The 18,862-nt window shown below is 38.7% G+C and overlaps 1 protein-coding gene across 7 annotated transcripts in view; it reads right to left on the reverse strand.

Moving 5' to 3' along the window:
* Positions 1-18,862, reverse strand: part of TENM1 (teneurin transmembrane protein 1) — a 796,092-nt gene that overhangs the window by 324,054 nt on the left and 453,176 nt on the right. For all 7 annotated transcript variants that reach the window (XM_072744131.1, XM_072744132.1, XM_072744133.1 and 4 more), the window contains one exon: positions 18,162-18,402. In XM_072744131.1, the coding sequence (XP_072600232.1) occupies positions 18,162-18,402 (241 nt within the window). The remainder of the gene's footprint in view (positions 1-18,161; positions 18,403-18,862) is intronic.

Below are 18,862 nucleotides of genomic sequence, written 5' to 3' on the forward strand. Positions count from 1 at the left end.
CATAACTCATATATACAGCCCAGCCTCATTTGTGTGCTGTCCTCTCCCACACAAAAACAAAAACAACTCCAACTCTAAATCCCTACTCTACAGAGATCTGATCTAAAAGAAAACATAGAAATCTTCATAGTAACTATCTTTGGGTAGAGGAATTTGTAGTTACTTTTCTCTTTTGTGTTTTTCCTATTTTTGAAATGAAGCTGTACTACTTTATAAGGTCCTTCATGATCTGGCCTCTCTGCAGGCCTCTCCACCTTACTACTACTGCCATTGTCTCCCATGACCCCTAAGCACTGGCCATGCTGTCATGTTTGGTTTCCCAAATGTGCCATTTTCTTTCAGGCTCCTGTGTCCTGGTAATCTTTTCAGCAAAGAACAATATTGGAAGATCTAGGAAATGCCCAAAAGTAGTATACATCTAAAGTAAATGCAGGAGAGAGAGAACAAAGAGTGAACATAGGAAGAATGAAGAATATAGAAGAAAAAGGAATAGAATAAGAAAGGAGCCTCGGTGTCCATCGAAAGATGAATGGATAAAGATGTGGTTTATGTATACAATGGAATATTACTCAGCCATTAGAAACGACAAATACCCACCATTTGCTTCAACATGGATGGAACTGGAGGGTATTATGCTGAGTGAAGTAAGTCAATCGGAGAAGGACAAACAGTGTATGTTCTCATTCATTTGGGGAATATAAATAATAGTGAAAGGGAATATAAGGGAAGGGAGAAGAAATGTGTGGGAAATATCAGAAAGGGAGACAGAACATAGACTCCTAACTCTGGGAAATGAACTAGGGGTGGTGGAAGGGGAGGAGGGCGGGGGGTGGGGGTGAATGGGTGACGGGCACTGAGGGGGGCACTTGACGGGATGAGCACTGGGTGTTATTCTGTATGTTGGTAAATTGAACACCAATAAAAAATAAATTTATTATAAAAAAATAAAAAAAGAAGAAAAAGAAAGGAAATTTTAGATATATGATAGAGATAGATGATAGATAGATAGATAGATAGATAGATAGATAGATAGGGCTATATATGCCAGGGTAAAGGATCATTTTTTAGTGGCTTTGGAGGTCACTTGGGGCTCCCTTGTCTAAAGATGATCCAAATAGCAGTGATACACTGCTTTCTTCTAGCTTTTTGCATTCCCAGAAAATGAGCCAATTAAGTATATATACAAACTGATATATACTCAATGTGCCAAAAATATATTTCTCTTGCTTAAAACTCTCACATAGAAATGCAGGATGTGATAAGTTAATTGGGGAGAAAATTATATGAGGAGTTGCCACTATATGAAAGGAAACCAATTGGGGGGGGTGAGGAGACCTTAGAGCTAAAGGGATTTAGTTTAGCGGTTGTTTTAGTCCATTAGGGCTGCTGTAATAAAATACTATATACTTCAGTTGGTTTATAAACAACAGAAATATATTTCTTACTCTCTGGTAGCTAGAAGTTCAAGATCAGGGTGCCAGCATGGTAGGGTTCTGGTAAAGGGCCTCTTCTGGGTTATAGATTGTTATCCAGTCTGCTGTGGGCATCTAGTGGGTCTTGTTGTATCCTTACATGGTGGAAAGGGGCTAGGGAGCAATCAGAGGTCTCTTTCATACGGGCACTAATTTCATTCATGAGGGCTCCACCCTCAGAACCTAATCACCTCCTAAAGCCCCCACCTTAATACTATCATCTTGGTTTTCAATATATGCATTCTGAGGAGATCAAAACATTCAATTTATAATAGTAGTCTCCAACACAAATTATACTATAAACTGGAGAATTTAAATGCAACCAACAAAGGCTTTGGAAGAAAGGAAGAGGGAAGACGGAAAGGGGAAAAAAGGAAAAAAAAAAAGAAACTGCTAGAATCTGAAGTGGAGTTGAGTAAAGTGTGCAGGTAAGGAAACAAAAGATTTTGTCTCACCATTAGCCTAAAACAGCATTTCTCAATTGGGGATGAAATGGCCCACAAGGGACATTTGGCATTGTCTGGAGACATGTTTGGTTGTCACAACTAGCGGGGAGAGTGTTACTGGCATCTAGTGGGTAAGAGGCTAGAGATGCGGCTAAACATTCTATTATGCATGGGACAGCCCCACAACAAGGAATCAACCAGCTTGAAATGCCAATAGCAGTGAGGTTGAGAAGCATTGGTCTAAAACTATTCCTCTGATTTGAGCATGCAGTTCTAAAGTATTCAACATCCCTATGGGAGGGAATCTGTCATTCTTTATAAGACTCGCAGAAAAAGAGTTTCTTGCCAGTCACTCCTGATCTTATCTTCCTCCCAAGCTCACAGCTGTTCCTCCCTTGAGGCTATTTGCACTTGGGATTGGTCTATTATACAAACACCCTGAACCCTGGGGCCAGACAGCGCAAACAACTCACCCAAAATTACCTCCAACTTTTACCCCTGCTGACCAAACAAGGAAATCTTTGTAAGATACCAAGAACAGGAAACATTTTCTACTTTGAATTGTTAAAATCACTGTTCAAATTGTACCTCTCATGAACTGTCACAAGGCATAAATCCCAAACCTTAAATACTGATTAAAATATGCAGAATATACAATAATCATAGCAATGGAAATAACATTAACCCTCCTTAGGTTAGGTCACCTAAGAAACAGTCAAATTTAGCTTTGTGCCATGTTCTAAAGCCTAGAAACTATAATCCCACTTGAATACAGGAGAATTTGTGGAAACCAGGCCTTCTTTCCAGGGAAATGTTCTCTCCCTGCTTCCCTGCAGTGTGAATTCAAGAGTGCAAAAAAGAAACCCTCTGGTTTGCTTTAATTATTCAGGGACAGCACAAGGAGATAAACAAGGTCAGGTCAACTTCAAGAGCATAATGATTTCACATACTTCTCTGACCTCTAAATACACATGTAATAGTTGGCAAAAATAATATTGAACCTAAACTTATTTTCTCTCTGCATCATTGTCAGCTCAGAAAAAAAACCATCATCCTGAAGTCACATGATGGAGTATAGGAATGGCTGCTTGGAACTTAAACCCAATCCATGTTGTATTTTTATCTTTGAATAAGAAACATAAAATAAAGTTATATTTACTTCTTAATTATACAGATACTGACAAATTGAAAGAAAATACTGAAACATTGGGGACTTCACAATATGACCCAAGACAAGGTAGACTTCTTTGGAAGGTATCTTGAATCCTGTCTCTATAAGGGTTTTGTTCTTAAATCCATGTACTTAGTAAACTTTTTTTTTTTTTTACTTAGTAAACTTTTATTGAGCACCTATGTGTATCTACTCGAGTAAAATATGTTCACAGATTAGTATTGTAGTGGCCTAAGATTGGTTTTCTAACTATGTTTATCATAGTTAATGCCCTTATCATTACCCCCTGACAGACAGGGATGTGTAGTGTCTTCCTCATTTCCTCTTGTCTACTGGAAATTTTGAAGCGATCTTGACTGCTTCACTTCAAGCAGTTAGGGGACCTCACTGAGAATCTATAATCTTACAATTCATTAGAATCCAACTAACTGGAAGGCTAAACTGAGTGGGATTCTTTCAGTGGAGGGACAAATGAAAGAATACAAGCTAAGGAATAACAGAGAAAAAGTAAAGGCCGAAAGGACATCAAATACCATTTAGCTTTATTCCCTTACCTGACTGTTGCAGAAAATGAGGGTGGAGGGGAAAAAAGGGACATTATCAAGGTCACATAGCTATTTAGTGGCAGAATTGGACTTGGACTCAAGATTTCCAATTCTAAATCCAGTGCTTTTTCAGCTACTCACAAGAGGCCACCCAAAATTCACAAAGGATATCCTGGGACCATAAGATATTTTGTTCACTCTACAATATTTTCTATATCGAAAGTGCTATACAATTAAAAACCATGTTCAGAATGGCAATCCTGACTTAACATAAGATTTTCAATTATAGTAGATTAAATTATGATCATTTGGATTAAAACAGAAAATAGATTCATATTTAAGAGTGATTTTCAACAAGAATGGCAATTTTTTAAAAGTTCTATCTAACCTTAAGCTATCTACCAAATCCAATTAACCAGAACCTCCAGTTTTCTGGGCATTTAGGCTCATCAAGATTTTAATATAAATAGAATAAAACCTAGATTACGTCTCCGGGCAGGGAAATTTAACTGAACTATAAATATTCACTAAAAGACAGAAAAGGATAACTTGGGTTCTTTATATTCCAGAGACAAATGGTTATAGTGCAAAGAATACTGTATTGGCTGCATGGGGACTTGAATTCCAGCTCCAACTCTTGCTCTAAACTGTCATATAGACACATTAGTAAAATTTCCCATGACCTAGTTTCCTTATCTTTAAATTGGGCATAATTTCTGTTATGTCCATCTCTCCAGGGTTGTTTAGAGTTTAAAATAAGATAACAAGTGAAAGGTCTTTGAACAACAGAAAATTATACATACACACTTACATAAGCATGTATGCCCACATGTGCATACAGACATAATGAACATATATACAATATATATTGTCTAAAATCTGAGTCTTTTGAAGATGACAAGAAAAGTATTTAGTTGCAAGTGTATCTACTTAAAAGCAACCAGTCATGTTACCATAAAATTATCTAAGTTAGTAATACTATTCAATACAGTAAATGACAAAATGTGAAAGAATAATTCTGCTATAAATTAAAAGAAACAATTATTTTAGTTGAAATGTAGGAGACATAGCAGAAGGTGAATATTTTCTTCCAGAATAAAGTCAATTTACTTTGGAGGCTAATATTATGCCACAAAAGAAAATAATCAATTATATCTGTGTTTTTATGTTATACTTGATATTTTGATAGGTGAATTAGAAATAATCATGTTAGCTTTTATAATGTCAATGAAAGCTCTGTGTATACATAAATCACTATTAAGTATCTTCATCAGCAACAGGGGACTGCCTAGTGTTTTGTGTTATGCCAGATGGAGACAGGAGGTCTAAAGTATAATCTTGCGTTGGCCAGAGATAGCTGCTTGCCCTTGGAAATAGGACTTATATTTGAGCCAAATTTAAATAAGGGTGCAAGCGTGTAATGCTACCTTCTAGTATAAGAATAGGAAAGGCAAACTTCTTGTACCTATGGGATTTATGATTCCCCAGTGGTGGTTGCATCATCAACTGTATGCCCTTGTTGAAACCTGGCAACCTGGGAAGACTTTACCACTGTGCGGGATCATGCTGTGTTCTTCAGTATTATGTGACAATTCCTTTAAGTTCCATATTCTTTACCAGTAAGGAAACTTGATCTCCAACTTGGTCTGTTGGTTTCTTTCTGTAAACCACACCACTCTCCTGGTAACTACTGTCTACTTCCACATTGAATTTAGTCCCCTCCCCAACTTTTTTCCCTCCTTCCAATTTATATCAAGGTTTTGTCCTAATTCGACTTCCTCTCAATTATTCCATTTCAGAAGAGTAGTCTACCTTCTGCTTCCATCTTCTTACCACTTACCAATTCTTCCAACCCAATGCAGTCTAGCTTCACTCTCATCACTTCACTGAAATTGGCTGCTTCAAAGTCAACAAGTCTATAATTGACAGAATGAATGGTCTCTTCTCATCCGCATTCTAGTTGACTCTTCTGAAGCATTTGAAAACCATGATGACAATCTCCTTGAATTTTTTTCTATTGTGTCTTTTCTTCCATGATTACTCCTCAATAACTAATGCTGGCTAGTTTTCCTTCACGAATTCTTAAGACGTAAGTATTCCAATGGTTTGGCTTATAGTCTTCTTGCACTAAACACTCTCTCAGTTTTCTTTTTCTTTAAAGATTTTACTTATTTATTCACGAGAGACAGAGAGAGAGAGAGAGAGGCAGAGACACAGGCAGAGGGAGAAGCAGGCTCCATGCAGGGAGCCCGACGTGGGACTCAATCCCAGGTCTCCAGGATCACGCCCTGGGCTAAAGGCAGCGCTAAACCGCTGAGCCATCCAGGCTGCCCCTGTCTCAGTTTTTCAATATCTCCTCCATCACTTCCATCTCCTCCATCCATTCAATAATAATTGAATTTTTATGTCTACCTATGAAATTCTCCATTATTCATAGCTATCATGAGCTCTGGAATCAGACACGCAACTGAACTAGCTCAGTTATATACTAACTGGTGACCTTGTAGCATATTGTTCAGCTTCTCTAAGCCAGTTTGAAAAAACATAAGTTAAGAATAAATGTACAAATGGCTTGACACAATGTTTGGCACATAGTGAGCATCTGGTAAGTGGTCAGAGAAAAACTTTCTTTCTTTCTTTCTCTCCTGGGACCCAGATCCTTATTTTCAAAAATTTATTGGATATTGATCATTTCCAATATGGATGTCTCATATAGATGTTTCAATATTTCCCATACAAAACTCATTGTCTGCTTCTACCGACTACTCTTCTTGATTTCAGAAATTTACTCCATCTGTAATACCCTACTCAGTTACTCTGTTTATATACCTTACAAAAATTTAGTTAAACAATATGAGCTAAGCACTGAGGAATAAAGTAAAAAAAAGAAGACAAGTCCTTCATTCAAGTTGCAATAGGGAATAAAGACAAGTAAATAAAATATTTGGAGAGTGCACATATACAATGGAATAAGGTCTCCATAGACGCATGCACAGAATGCTAGGACCCCACAGATCAGGGAAAGTTCTATGAAAGGTGCTGTGGGGAAGTTAAAGCAGGTAAAGACTCCTCTCCTCCTTCTCCCATACTACATCTATAGGACCCCAAGTCCTACAATATTATTAGCCTCAAATTTATCAAATTTTAGGATAAAGGCTGGATCCCCCACTAGAATGTAAACTCCATAAAGGCAGAGATTTTTTCTGTTTTGCTCTGTTGTAGCCTCAACAACTAGAACAATGGCTGGTCCATGGTGGTCACTCAACAAATATTTGTCAAAATTTGTTTAAACTTATTTATGTTAGAATTAATTTATTATAGTATTTATACTGAATTGTTTTTCATTTAAAATATTCACATTATACACATTCTTATATCCTCAGATATCACACCAAAAAAGATTAACAGAATGGAGAAGCAGATGTTACTGTTTATTTGCTTATCTGTTTGCCAAAGGGGGCGATTCTTTTTGAGCTTTTTTTGTTCTTTAAATGGAATAGTCAGTACACACTTTCACAATTCTTGCAGAGACATTTCAAAGACCTCAAGACTTAACCTGATCTTATCTTTTGCTTTTAAAGCTACAAACATTTTTGTGTTGTGGAATTAATAAAGAGCCAGCTGGATTCTCCCAGAGGGAGATGTTTAGTAGAATGTCTTTGATACACACATACGCACACACGCACACACACACACACATACACACACCCCTCTGTAGAAAATAAGGAGAATAATTGACAGGAAAATCATTCTTTGCTACCTCAAATACATTTCATACTTGTAGTAAAATATAACAGACAAGTGTCTATTAACTTGACATAGCAATGAAAATATTTATTACGATTAACTGGATAAGTAACTTTGTAGTCAATGAAGTTGTTAAGAACTTGTTTCTCTCTTGATCAAACCAGATATTTCTATTTTAAATATACAACCCAGTATAAGTAAGTATATATGATGGAAGGGAGGCGAAAAGGTTGATATAGAGATTTCTCTAAAATTTAATTTTGGTTTGCTGCACTCACATACTTCACCAATCAACTCATTTTTAAAATTCCCTAAAACATCTGTTTAGATTCACATTTGAATTGCTAAAAAAATCTTCTCCATATTAACACCAGATTTCATCTCACCTATGGTGAAATTTCCTTCCCTTATAAAATGAAACACATTATATTTGCCTATGGCTTGTACTTTGAAAGTGAAACTGAAAATAGTCAAATGAAAAGCATTTTAAAAAATAATACCACCACCAAAGTGACTAGAGACTGTATCACGATAATCTCCAAAATACTGCTCTTCACTGCCTAAGCACAATAGACTATTATAGATCTATTTTTACTCTCAATATGTAAAATATATTTTTTAAGGCTACAGAATTCTCCTTCATGTAAATTCAACACATTCCACATCCATCATTTGGTGTAGGCTGAAAAGCTTGGTTGATTCCTGCTCATCTGTAGTAAACAGGATTTATAGGGCATAGATTAGTTCTACGAAGTCTTTTCCTGTCTTAAAAAGAATCTTTAAATCTGTGGCTGAAGATAGATTTTGCTAACCCCAGTGCTGTTAAAGGATTAAAGCATGAGCTATTGTTGGATCTAAGCACTGAATATGTACATTCTGAGCTTTTTTTTCTCTAGTCATTATTGAAAGAAAAAATTATGTCTCTAAATCTATTTTTCCGTTGCAAATGTACTAGAGAAAAAAATCCTATTTATAAATGTTAGGTATATTTCAGCAGTACTATATAACAAAGAAATATAACTACTGCTGGAGAACTTACATTTATGGGTTAACATTTAAAGAGTATTATTCTATGGATATTTAAATCACTGCCATCACTACTAATGAATATTTCTTCTTATTTCCCCAATATAGACACTAACTCTAGAAGTCTGGTAACAAGCATGGGTCATATAGATTTAATTTCTCTTTCCATTCTTTGCCAACATCTCCTCTGTCAATGGCCCTGGCTCTTCTTTTGTAAAAATACCCTGTTGACTGTCACATTGGCCTGGAGCCAGTAAGGGCAGTTAGCCTCATACCAAGCTACAGCCATCTGTCAGAATATGCTAAAAATCAATGAAAATAGTTGCTACCTCCTATTCTGGTCAGGCATGACTCCTCCACACAATTCTAATTTGTCTTTGTGAATTGAAGTGGTTATGTTAATATCAAAACCACATTCTTAATAGTATTAAATATCACAGCAAACTCCTTAAGACTCATCATGGTGGATAGATCATGGTTGATGTCCATCATCATTACTGAGGGTTGGTCCAAGTTAGGGTCTAGAGCCAACACTTGGCCAAAAAATCTCCATGAGTAAGAGTATCAAGTAAACTTTGAGTTAGGAGTTTGAATTAGGGGACAGCAAAGAGAGTAAATAAGGGAAATTAAAATGGCTGTAATTCCATTTCAGAGTAAATCCAGATGAAGAGGTCAAGAAGCTAAGAGAACTGTCCCAGTTCCCTGCAGGGAATGGGCCATGTTTGAGATCCTGATAGAAATGAGTACTACTCCATTTAATCTTGTGTTAAAGGCAGAGCAATCTACTCACATACAAAGTGTATGGACAGAAAAGAAAGACCAATACATAAAGGAAAGTGGTAAATTGGGATATTCTGAGAAGCTAGAATGGAGCAAAAACCAATTCCAATGGAATAGAGAAAGGAGGAATATGACACAGAGGAAGAACAGAAATTGGAGACAAAACTAAAATGGGTGTGCAAATCACATGTGAGATCGTAAATAATCCCTGTAACCACCTTATGATGATGAGTGTTAGTAGCCCAGTTTTAAGGTCAGGAAAGTAAGCTTCAGAAAGTTTCAATAATTTGCCCAAGTAGAGACAGCTAATAAGGAACAGAACTGAAACTCAGACCCACCTCTGCTGGTTTCTACAATCAAAATCGTGTTAACCTCTCTTCCAACTTTTATGAAGAAGGCACAACACTGTACCACTAAAGGTACAGAATAGCTCTGGGATTGAGGCTTATCCCACAGGCAGGGGAAGGGACAGTTTCTGGAGAAGAATCAGAATAAAAGGATCTGCAAACTGAAGTACATCCAAGGATGAGTCTCTGGGTAAGGAAGGAAAATATGGCAATTTGACAGCAGGAATTTCAGAATAAAATTTTGATTTCTGGATCACAGCTTAAGAATTATGGGCTTTTGAAACTGTGGAAGGAGACTCAGTTTCCACTGAAAGATGAATGGATAAAGAAGATGTGGTCTATATATACAATGGAATATTCCTCAGCCATTAGAAATGACAAATACCCACTATTTACTTCAACGTGGATATACCTGGAAGGTATTATGCTGAGTGAAGTAAGTCAATCGGAGAAGGACAAACATTATGTGGTCTCATTTATTTGGAGAATATGAAAAATAGTGAAAGGGAATAAAGGGGAAAGGAGAGACATGAGTGGGAAATATCAGTGAGGGTGACAGCATGAGAGACTCCTAACTCTGGGAAACGAACAAGGGGTAGTGGAAGGGGAGGTGGGCGGGGAGATGGGGTGACTGGGTGATGGGCACTGAGGGGGGCAGTTGATGGGATGGGCACTGGGTGTTGGCAAATCGAACTCCAATAAAAAAAATTAAAAATTAAAAAAAATAATTATGGGCTTTTGGTTCCAGAATGATTATCTCCTATTAGTATTAAAAGGAATATATTGGCTTCCAGACAAGACAACCTAATAAAAGGCCTGAAAAATTTTGTTGTTGTTGTTTAAAGATTTTTATTTATCTGAGAGAGAGAGAAAGAGAGAGAGGGGAGGAGAGAGAGAGAGAGAGAGAGAAAGAGAGAGAGAACGAACAAGCAGTGGGGAAGGGGCAGAGGGAGAGGGAGAAACACTCCCACAGAGTAGGGAGACCAATGTGGGGCTCGACCTCAGGACTGTGGGCTCACGACCTAAGCTGAAGGCAGATGCTTACCCGACTGAGTCACCTAGGCACCTCTAGTAAAGGGTTCAAATGACAAATGGAGGGGCACCTGGATGGCTTAGTTAAGTCTGACTGGTGATTTTGGCTTAGGTCATGATCTCAGGGTTGTAGGATGGAGCACTGAATCAGGCTCTGCACTCAGCAGGTGGTCTGCTTTAGGTTCTCTCCCTCTGCCACTGCCCCCACTTGTGCACATGCTCTCTCTTTCCCTCAAGGAAATAAATCATTATTTTTTTTTTTAGGGAAATAAATTCTTTAGAAAAATAAATGGCAAATGGAGGAAGAAGGAGAGGAATAGTAGAAAGGATAACATCTAATATTACCGAAATGGATAACTGGTCACTATGCACGAATTTGAGTGTAAAACACTCTTCCCAGAATGCCTTTTCCTCCATTGTTCACCTACTACTACCTCATGATTTCATTATTATATTTATTACTTGTAATAAATTACTTTCAGGCCATCTTCTCAGGAAAATTTCTACTTTCCCATCTCCCAACCTCAACACTTCCTCTGGGTTAGATCTACCACCTCCAAGTGTTCCTACCTTGGAACTACTCAAATTTAATAATAGCACTTACAGTATTGTTATTTATTTCACTTTGCCTTCTTTACTACCGAGAGTGGTTGAATATAAAGACCCTGGCCCTACAGCCTGGGTTCAAAACCTGACCTGGGTCTGCTACTTCCTCCCTTGGGACTATTGTGACTCTGAATTCTCTTTGCCAGTGTGTCAGTGCCAGGCTTTTATATTGAAAATACTTTTCATTGTATGCTTTCTGTGCCCAGCTCCAAGGAGACATTTTACACAGATTATATTATTTGGTTCTCAAAACAACCACATGAGGGAGGATCTGTCATTTTCTCCACAGAACAGATGGGGAATTGAGGCCCATGGAAGTTAGGTAATGTGTCCCAATTCACAACTATACTAAGTAGCTTAGTCCAGTGTTGTTTGAGCCTATACACTTACACACATCACCCAGACTCTCCATCTCCATCTCTGACAATATGACCGTCTTTCCCAGATCTGAAAGACACTCCCCTCACCCCACCACATAAAGAGATAATCCAAGAAAAGGCTTAGAGGAGGAGCTGGAAAGGCTGATCTCTGAGTAAGGGAGGGCTCAGGGCAGGCATAATCCTGAATATGCTGGTAGTGGGGGGATTATTTCTATGAATGACAGAAGGCAGGTAACCATCTAAGAGCTGTTCTGAAGCCTTATTATCACAGGGTAGTCTTGCAAAGTCTCACATACATGTGCTATCAAAACCTAAGGGAGGGAATGGTTCTAATGATTGGAATTTGATAGTTGCTATAAACTGAATGTACACCCTCCCCCCCTCAAATCACATGTTGAAACCTAACCTCCAGTGCATTGGATCTTATGACTGGAAACCCCTGGAGAGCTCCCTTGCCTTTTTTGCCATGTGAGGACACAGAGAGAAGATAGCAGTCTATGAAATAGGAAGTAGGCTCTCACCAGATGCCAGATTTGCCAGTACCTTGATCTCAGATTTCCCAGCCTCCAGAACTGTGAGAAATAAATACCTGCTGTTTAAGTAACCCAGTCTATGGCATTTTTGTTACAGCAGCCCAATTAGACTAAGGCAGTGGTAAGAGTATATTCTATTTAAAAGCATGCTAAGAGAGGAAGTGAAATGATGTTGTGTTTACCCAGGGAAAGTATGAACATAAGGGTAGAAACATCTTTAATTAGAGGAAGATAAAAATAGGCAGGGACAAAAGTAAAGTTGTTTCTTCTATATTACTGCTGGTATTATTATTTTAACATTTACCAAGTGGTTACTATGTGCCTGACTGCTCTAAATACATTGCAGATGTTAATTCCTTTAATCCTTACAATAACTTTATTTTACTAATTTACCTATTTTACTAAAAGGTGGTACTATCATCCTTACTTTCCAGATGAGAAAACTGAGGCATGGCAATGTGAACACAGATGTCCAAGTTCATACAGCTAATAGATGGTGTATCAGGGAGTCTGCAATAAATCACTTGTCCAGATGGAGGAAATGGACACTCATTTCCAACATGGACCACAAAAGTGTCCTAAGAGTGAAGTGTAGTGGACATGAGTGATTTCAACTCCAAAGACATCTGCTGGATGTATCATTTAACTAAAGGCAGATATATGACAGGTCCCTAACCTCCCTTGTTGAAAACTCTACCTCCAAGAAGGTAGAGAAAATAAGGAAACTTGCTTCTTCTGACTAGAAAAGAGAAACTGGGGAGTTACGGTGATAGGAACCTTTGTCAAAAGCAACCATTTTAGCTTAGAGTCCAAAAGTACATTATGAAGCAAAATCCTAGACTTTAGGAAAGCAATTCTCTAAAGTGAAGTCAGTATGATTCCTTGCCCTGAGACATTTAAAAAAAGGAGATGGATTAAGAGTTGGAAAGTTTTGCTGCCTATTGAAACCAGTATGCCTGTACTGGGTGTTCTCCATTCAGTTTAGATTTCTAAAGAACATGGAACAAAAGAAAGAGATGAAAATCAAGGATAAATAAATATAAGAGGGTGTGATGAAAACGATGCCAAGAAGGTTCATACCCCAAATGAGCCTGAAGTTTGGGGAAAAAAAACCTGAAGATGACAGAAAGGGTTTTTTTTTAGATATATATTTAGAACAAGAAAGCCATGGGTAGGATAGATGTGTAATTCATGCAATGCTACTGGATGACTGAGATTAGGGAGGCCTTCTCAATGACTTGTTTTCCTTGTGGAAAGGAATGATCAGAGATCTAAAAAGAGTAAAGTAAACATCTGTAACCATAAATTGAAGCCTAAAATAGTCAGTGTTCATAAGAAAGTACTCAACTGTTCTAAATGAATTAAAATTCTGTTCCAGAGTGGTGACAAGTCTTGTAGATTTTATTGCCTTGTCATAGTTGCTAAAGTTTCAGGACTGTGGTGTGGGTGATATGTGTCAGAAGACTGGAGACAGCAAATATTGGCTTTGGTTTTTAAAAGGAAGAGGAAGCACACAGCACACAGGATCCTCAGACGAGACCAAGGGAAAGCATGTTGACTGAGTGCACAATTCTAGAACATGTTATTTTTTTAATATTTATTTTTATTTATTTATGATAGACATAGAGAGAGAGAGAGAGAGAGAGAGAGGCAGAGAGAGAAGCAGGCTCCATGCCGGAAGCCGAACACGGGACTCGATCCCCGGACTCCAGGATAGCACCCTGGGCCAAAGGCAGGCCTGAAACCACTGAGCCACCCAGGGATCCCCTCTAGAACATGTTATTAAAATGATGATTTGTAAGTACTTTTATTTTTATTTTTTTTAAGGCTTTGATTCTTTTTTTAATTTATTTATGATAGTCACAGAGAGAGAAAGAGAGGGAGAGAGAGAGAGGCAGAGACACAGGCAGAGGGAGAAGCAGGCTCCATGCACCGGGAGCCCGATGTGGGATTCGATCCTGGGTCTCCAGGATTGCGCCCTGGGCCAAAGGCAGGCGCCAAACCGCTGCGCCACCCAGGGATCCCTGTAAGTACTTTTAAAAAAAGATAGTAACCATGAGAGGCAGCACAAATTCTCTAAGAACAAGTCATGTTAAATAAATCTCATTTCACTTCTACTTTTTACATGGTTATTGGATTGGCAGATCAGTGAGAAAGTAGGCATACTGTCTGGATATCAGCAAGACATTTGACAAGGTCTCTCATGATATGCCTGTAAACAAGATGGAGAAATGTGGGCTGTATCCTAGTAAAGAAAATTGCCTGATGGATAAGTGTCAACCCACAGGAAGGATTCTAGTGGTGGGCCACAGAGCTCCAACCTTGATCTTGTCCTATGTAACATTTTTATTAATGACTTACATGGAAATGAGGAGAACACATCTAACAGAAGTACAGATGACACAGGTAAGGGAGCAATACAATGCAAATACTTTGTATGGCAGAATTAGAATTCAACTCCATCTCCAGGGGCTAACAAGGTGAAATCAAATTAAGCCAAATGAAGGCTCTAAACATTTCCACCTGCACTCTTCATCCCAAACACACAATTAAAAATCTCCAACTATATAATTTTAGAGTAAAAGAAATGTGCCTTAGCCTTGGAACTTGCTAAGAAGTTCTAAGAGTTTAGTTACTAAGTGTTCTCAAGATGTATCAGCAGTGTTATATATCCACCAAAAAAGCTGATATTGGCATAGACAGCATTAATGGAAATGTTTCGTCAGAACCAAGGAGGCAACTGATTGTCAGTCACAGCACAAATTTCTGAGTGGGTCCATCAAGGTGATTGCTGAGAGTTCCGTCTAAAGTTCATCAGCTCTGCACCCCGCCCTTGTTCAAGGGGCAGCCATAGGTGGCCATGCTATAGTTTTTTTTTTTTTAAATCACATGGCCCTTTCTCGCCCCTTGGCCTCATGTGACTGAAAGAATACAGTTATCTTCCCTTATCTGACGGGGAACACATTCCAAAACCCCAGAGGATGCCTGAAACCAAGAATAGTACCAAACCCCATATATACTATATCTTCCTATACACACCTATGATAAAGTTTAATTTATAAATCAGGCACAGTAAGAGGTTAACAACAATAACTGATTGTAAAATAGAACAATTATAACAATATACTGTAATAAAAGTTCTGTGAATGTGGTATCTCTCTCAAAATACCTTATTGAACCCACCCTTCTTGTGAGGACGTGAGATGATAAAATGCCTGTCTGATGAGATAAACTGAGGGGAATGACTTAGGCCTTGAGATGTAGCATCAGGCTACCACTAACCTTCTGATGATAAGTCAGAAGGAGGATCTGCTTCCAAACCACTGTTGACCGTAGGTAACTGAAGCTAAACTGCTTCAGTAGAAAGTAAAACTGCTAATAAGGGGGATGGGGTGGGCTACTTTATCTTGAAAGTATGCTCTCAAAAGAAAAGAAAAGAACAGAAAAGAAAAGAAAAGAAAAGATGCTCTCAATTATTTGAGGCAACCCAAATGGGATTCTGCTCCTGGCCACCAAGGAGCCTCATGAAAACCCCCACCTGCATTCAGCCTTGGCTAGGACACTTCAGGAGCAGTGAGGTCAGCAGTTTAGAACTGTGTTCTAAAGAAAGAGATCAGGATGGAGGATTTGAAACCAGCTGATGTGAGGAAATGGTGAAGGAAGTGCGGAAAACATTTAGGTCAAAGAAGAACAGGATCAGGGACAGTGAAGGGCTGTCAGGTGTGTGAGGAATTTTATTTATTCTGTGAGATCAGAGAACTAGATCTGGGAGAAACGGGCAGAGTTAAGAGGTGGGAGATTTTGGTTCACTAAGAATCCTCTTGTGGTTGCTTGAGATGGAATGGAATGCCTTAGGAATAAATCGATTACCTATTTTGCAGCTATTTAAGTAGAGGCAGGTGACTACTTAGTAAGGATAGCAGTATATTACCTTCGGATTGTATAATGCTTTGCAATGTATGAGACACTTTCTGCCACAGTAGCTTGATCTTCCACACAACATGTTGAGACAGGCATTTTTACCTTCATATTTACAGATAAGGAAGCTGAGGCTCATGATGACACACCAGCATGTCCGCAGTTACCTTTTATTGACTATACGTGAAAAAAACATTTTAAAGGATATTTTTGGGAAATGCCAGCTCATCAAGCTGATAGGATTTCTAGGGTTTTAAAAAATTTGTGTTTGTGATACTGAATATATTCCCAAATGTACTAAAAAGGTACTCTCTGCACAATCTCACATGAAAACTTATGTTCTTCTCTGCGTCTTATGAAGCTGAGACCAATTAATATATTCCTTGCATGGATACAGAAGGTCCGTGGGTGCAGTTTGTACAAACATGCCTAGATGTACACTTCAAATAAGAATAGTTTTCTCTTCCCATTTGCCTGAGCCCCATTGCCCACCTCCTTCCAGATTTCCTGTTATTTGGCTTTTTAGAAGGAAAGAGAGTGTTTTGCTTGTCATGATTGCTAGATAACCAGACTGCCCCACTCTTTCCTTAGCTCACTATCACCAAGCCCTGCAAAAGAATTAAAAGAGTGAGTAAATAAAAAAAAAAGGACTGAGTAAATCACCAACATTAGCAAGAACTCCTTGAAGATACACATTGCTCTCTGCTTCTCTCACCTCATTCACCTACCTTTTTCATTAAAAAAAAATATATAAACATTATCACTAGTACAGTTCTAATTGGGTTATCTTCACCATCAGAGTTGACTTCTATACTTTCTCTTGGGAGATAACAGAAATATCAGTTTATGAATCTATTTAATCTAGTAGTGATGGATGACACAGGGTTTCCTGGATTTGAGCCATAATGCTCTCAGTTTGTTGGTAGTGACATATTCACTGATGCCATGGCTGGCATATAACTTAATCTGCTATGAAAAAAAAACTAAGCAGTCTTATAATGTAGGTTTATTAGTCCTCCCCTTTCCATTCCAATTCCCAGATATTGGGATAGAAATTGATCAGAGTTGACACCACACATTGCTTATCAAGTGATATATTATACCCATTGTTTACATACAAATGTGCTTACAAAAAGCTTTGGTAGTAGATCTAAATAAGGCATATAGAAGGCAAGGGAAGTCCTTGGATTTAAAAGATGACAAAATAGTATGTTTTATTAGGTAATGTCTTTCTATGTTAATAGGAAGTTGTAATTTCTGATTTAAGAGGGAGTGACTAGAAATGATGAATAATTTCTCAATCGCATCCAGTGCTAAAGTCTATTATGCTCCAGACAGAGATCTAGAACTGTGGAGGAGTACAACTTGAATCTCATGACAAAGACCTGAAGAGTGAATCCAAAAACCTGAATATGTGAAGGGCCAGAAAAACAGAGGCAAACTCTTTTTTGTCAAAAGGCCAAACGTCACCCTCAAGGCAGAAGTGAGTCTTTAAAAGTACACACGGAAATAAATAAATAAATAAATTAATTAATAAATAAATAAATAAATAAAAGTACACACGGGTGACGGGCACTTAGGGGGGCACTTGACGGGATGAGCACTGGGTGTTATGCTATATGTTGGCAAATTGAACTCCAATAAAAACATATACAAAAATAAATAAATAAAAGTACACATGGACCCTCCAATTTATGAAGCAAATCCTTTTTGAAAATGTTTGACGGCAATTTACTTTTTGAAAGAATCTTACAATAAAATCCAAATTATCACGGCTCCTCCCGTTGTGTTTGGATTTTCCCGCAACATTGCAGTTTCCTAAAACAAGGGACCAGTGCCTTTGAGGATGCACCGAGAGTTTAGATTATTGCTTCGCTTCAGATGTTTTTGTGGGTGGCTGCCTGTGGGGTGTTTATGCCTCTGTGGTTTCATTTTCCATGTGAATCTGCTTTGGTCTGTGTCTGCGAGCGGGCCTGAATCTTGATGTGTGTGCCTGGGCGCGCTCCTGTGCTTGCAGAGGGGGCTGCCTTCGTGCCCCTGAATCTGGGTGTGCATTTGTGCGCCTCTGCAGATGGCTCTGGTGAGACGAGTGTCCGCGCTCGGTGAAATCGGCCCCTGCCAATATTTAGGTTATCGAGATCAATAATAGCTCAAATACCTGGTCTCCAAAGGTATGTTGCTATTCAACACCCAGCTGTTATGCAGATGAACTGAATCCTGTGTACTGGTTGGCGGAGCTGGAGCCGCGGGGCTGGGCTGGCTGCGGGTAGTCATTGATCTCCTCTGAAGAGAGTCGGCGGCAGGGGCTGGTTTCCTGGCACAGGTGCACGCGTGCGGAGGCGGCGGGGGCGGCGGGAGGGGTCTGAAGGTGAACTGGTTGTGCGGGCTGCTTGGCATGTCTAAAGAGGAGAGAAGAAAAACACCAAATAGAGACTTCCTCTCCCACTTGGCAGTCAGGAAAACACAGCTTGTCAGACTTAGGATTTCAGAATAATATAACCTGCGGGGCGGGGGGGGGGGGGGGGCAGACTTTTAAGTTCAGTCTATCTGTAAAAATGTCACTTAACTTACAAAAACACGTGCAGCACGCTCATGAAATGTAAAACATTCACAGTTGCATTTACATGTAAATTCTTCAGGGCTCTAGCAGCTAAAAAGTAAATGAGGCTGCCTCACACAATTTGTCATAGTTTCTGCTACCGAACAAATAAATCATCAACAAGACACTAAGTTACAGAACAGAAGTGAGCCGATTTCCATCAGTTGCAAAAGTCTCACTTCGGAAAATACCGGCGAAAGGCACAAATTTGTTGCAAGAAAAAAATCATTCGACACTTCAAATAAAAAGTATAAGGCCAC

The sequence above is a fragment of the Vulpes vulpes genome, chromosome X (assembly GCF_048418805.1).
Source record: "Vulpes vulpes isolate BD-2025 chromosome X, VulVul3, whole genome shotgun sequence".
In the NCBI taxonomy this organism is placed as follows: Eukaryota; Metazoa; Chordata; class Mammalia; order Carnivora; family Canidae; genus Vulpes; species Vulpes vulpes.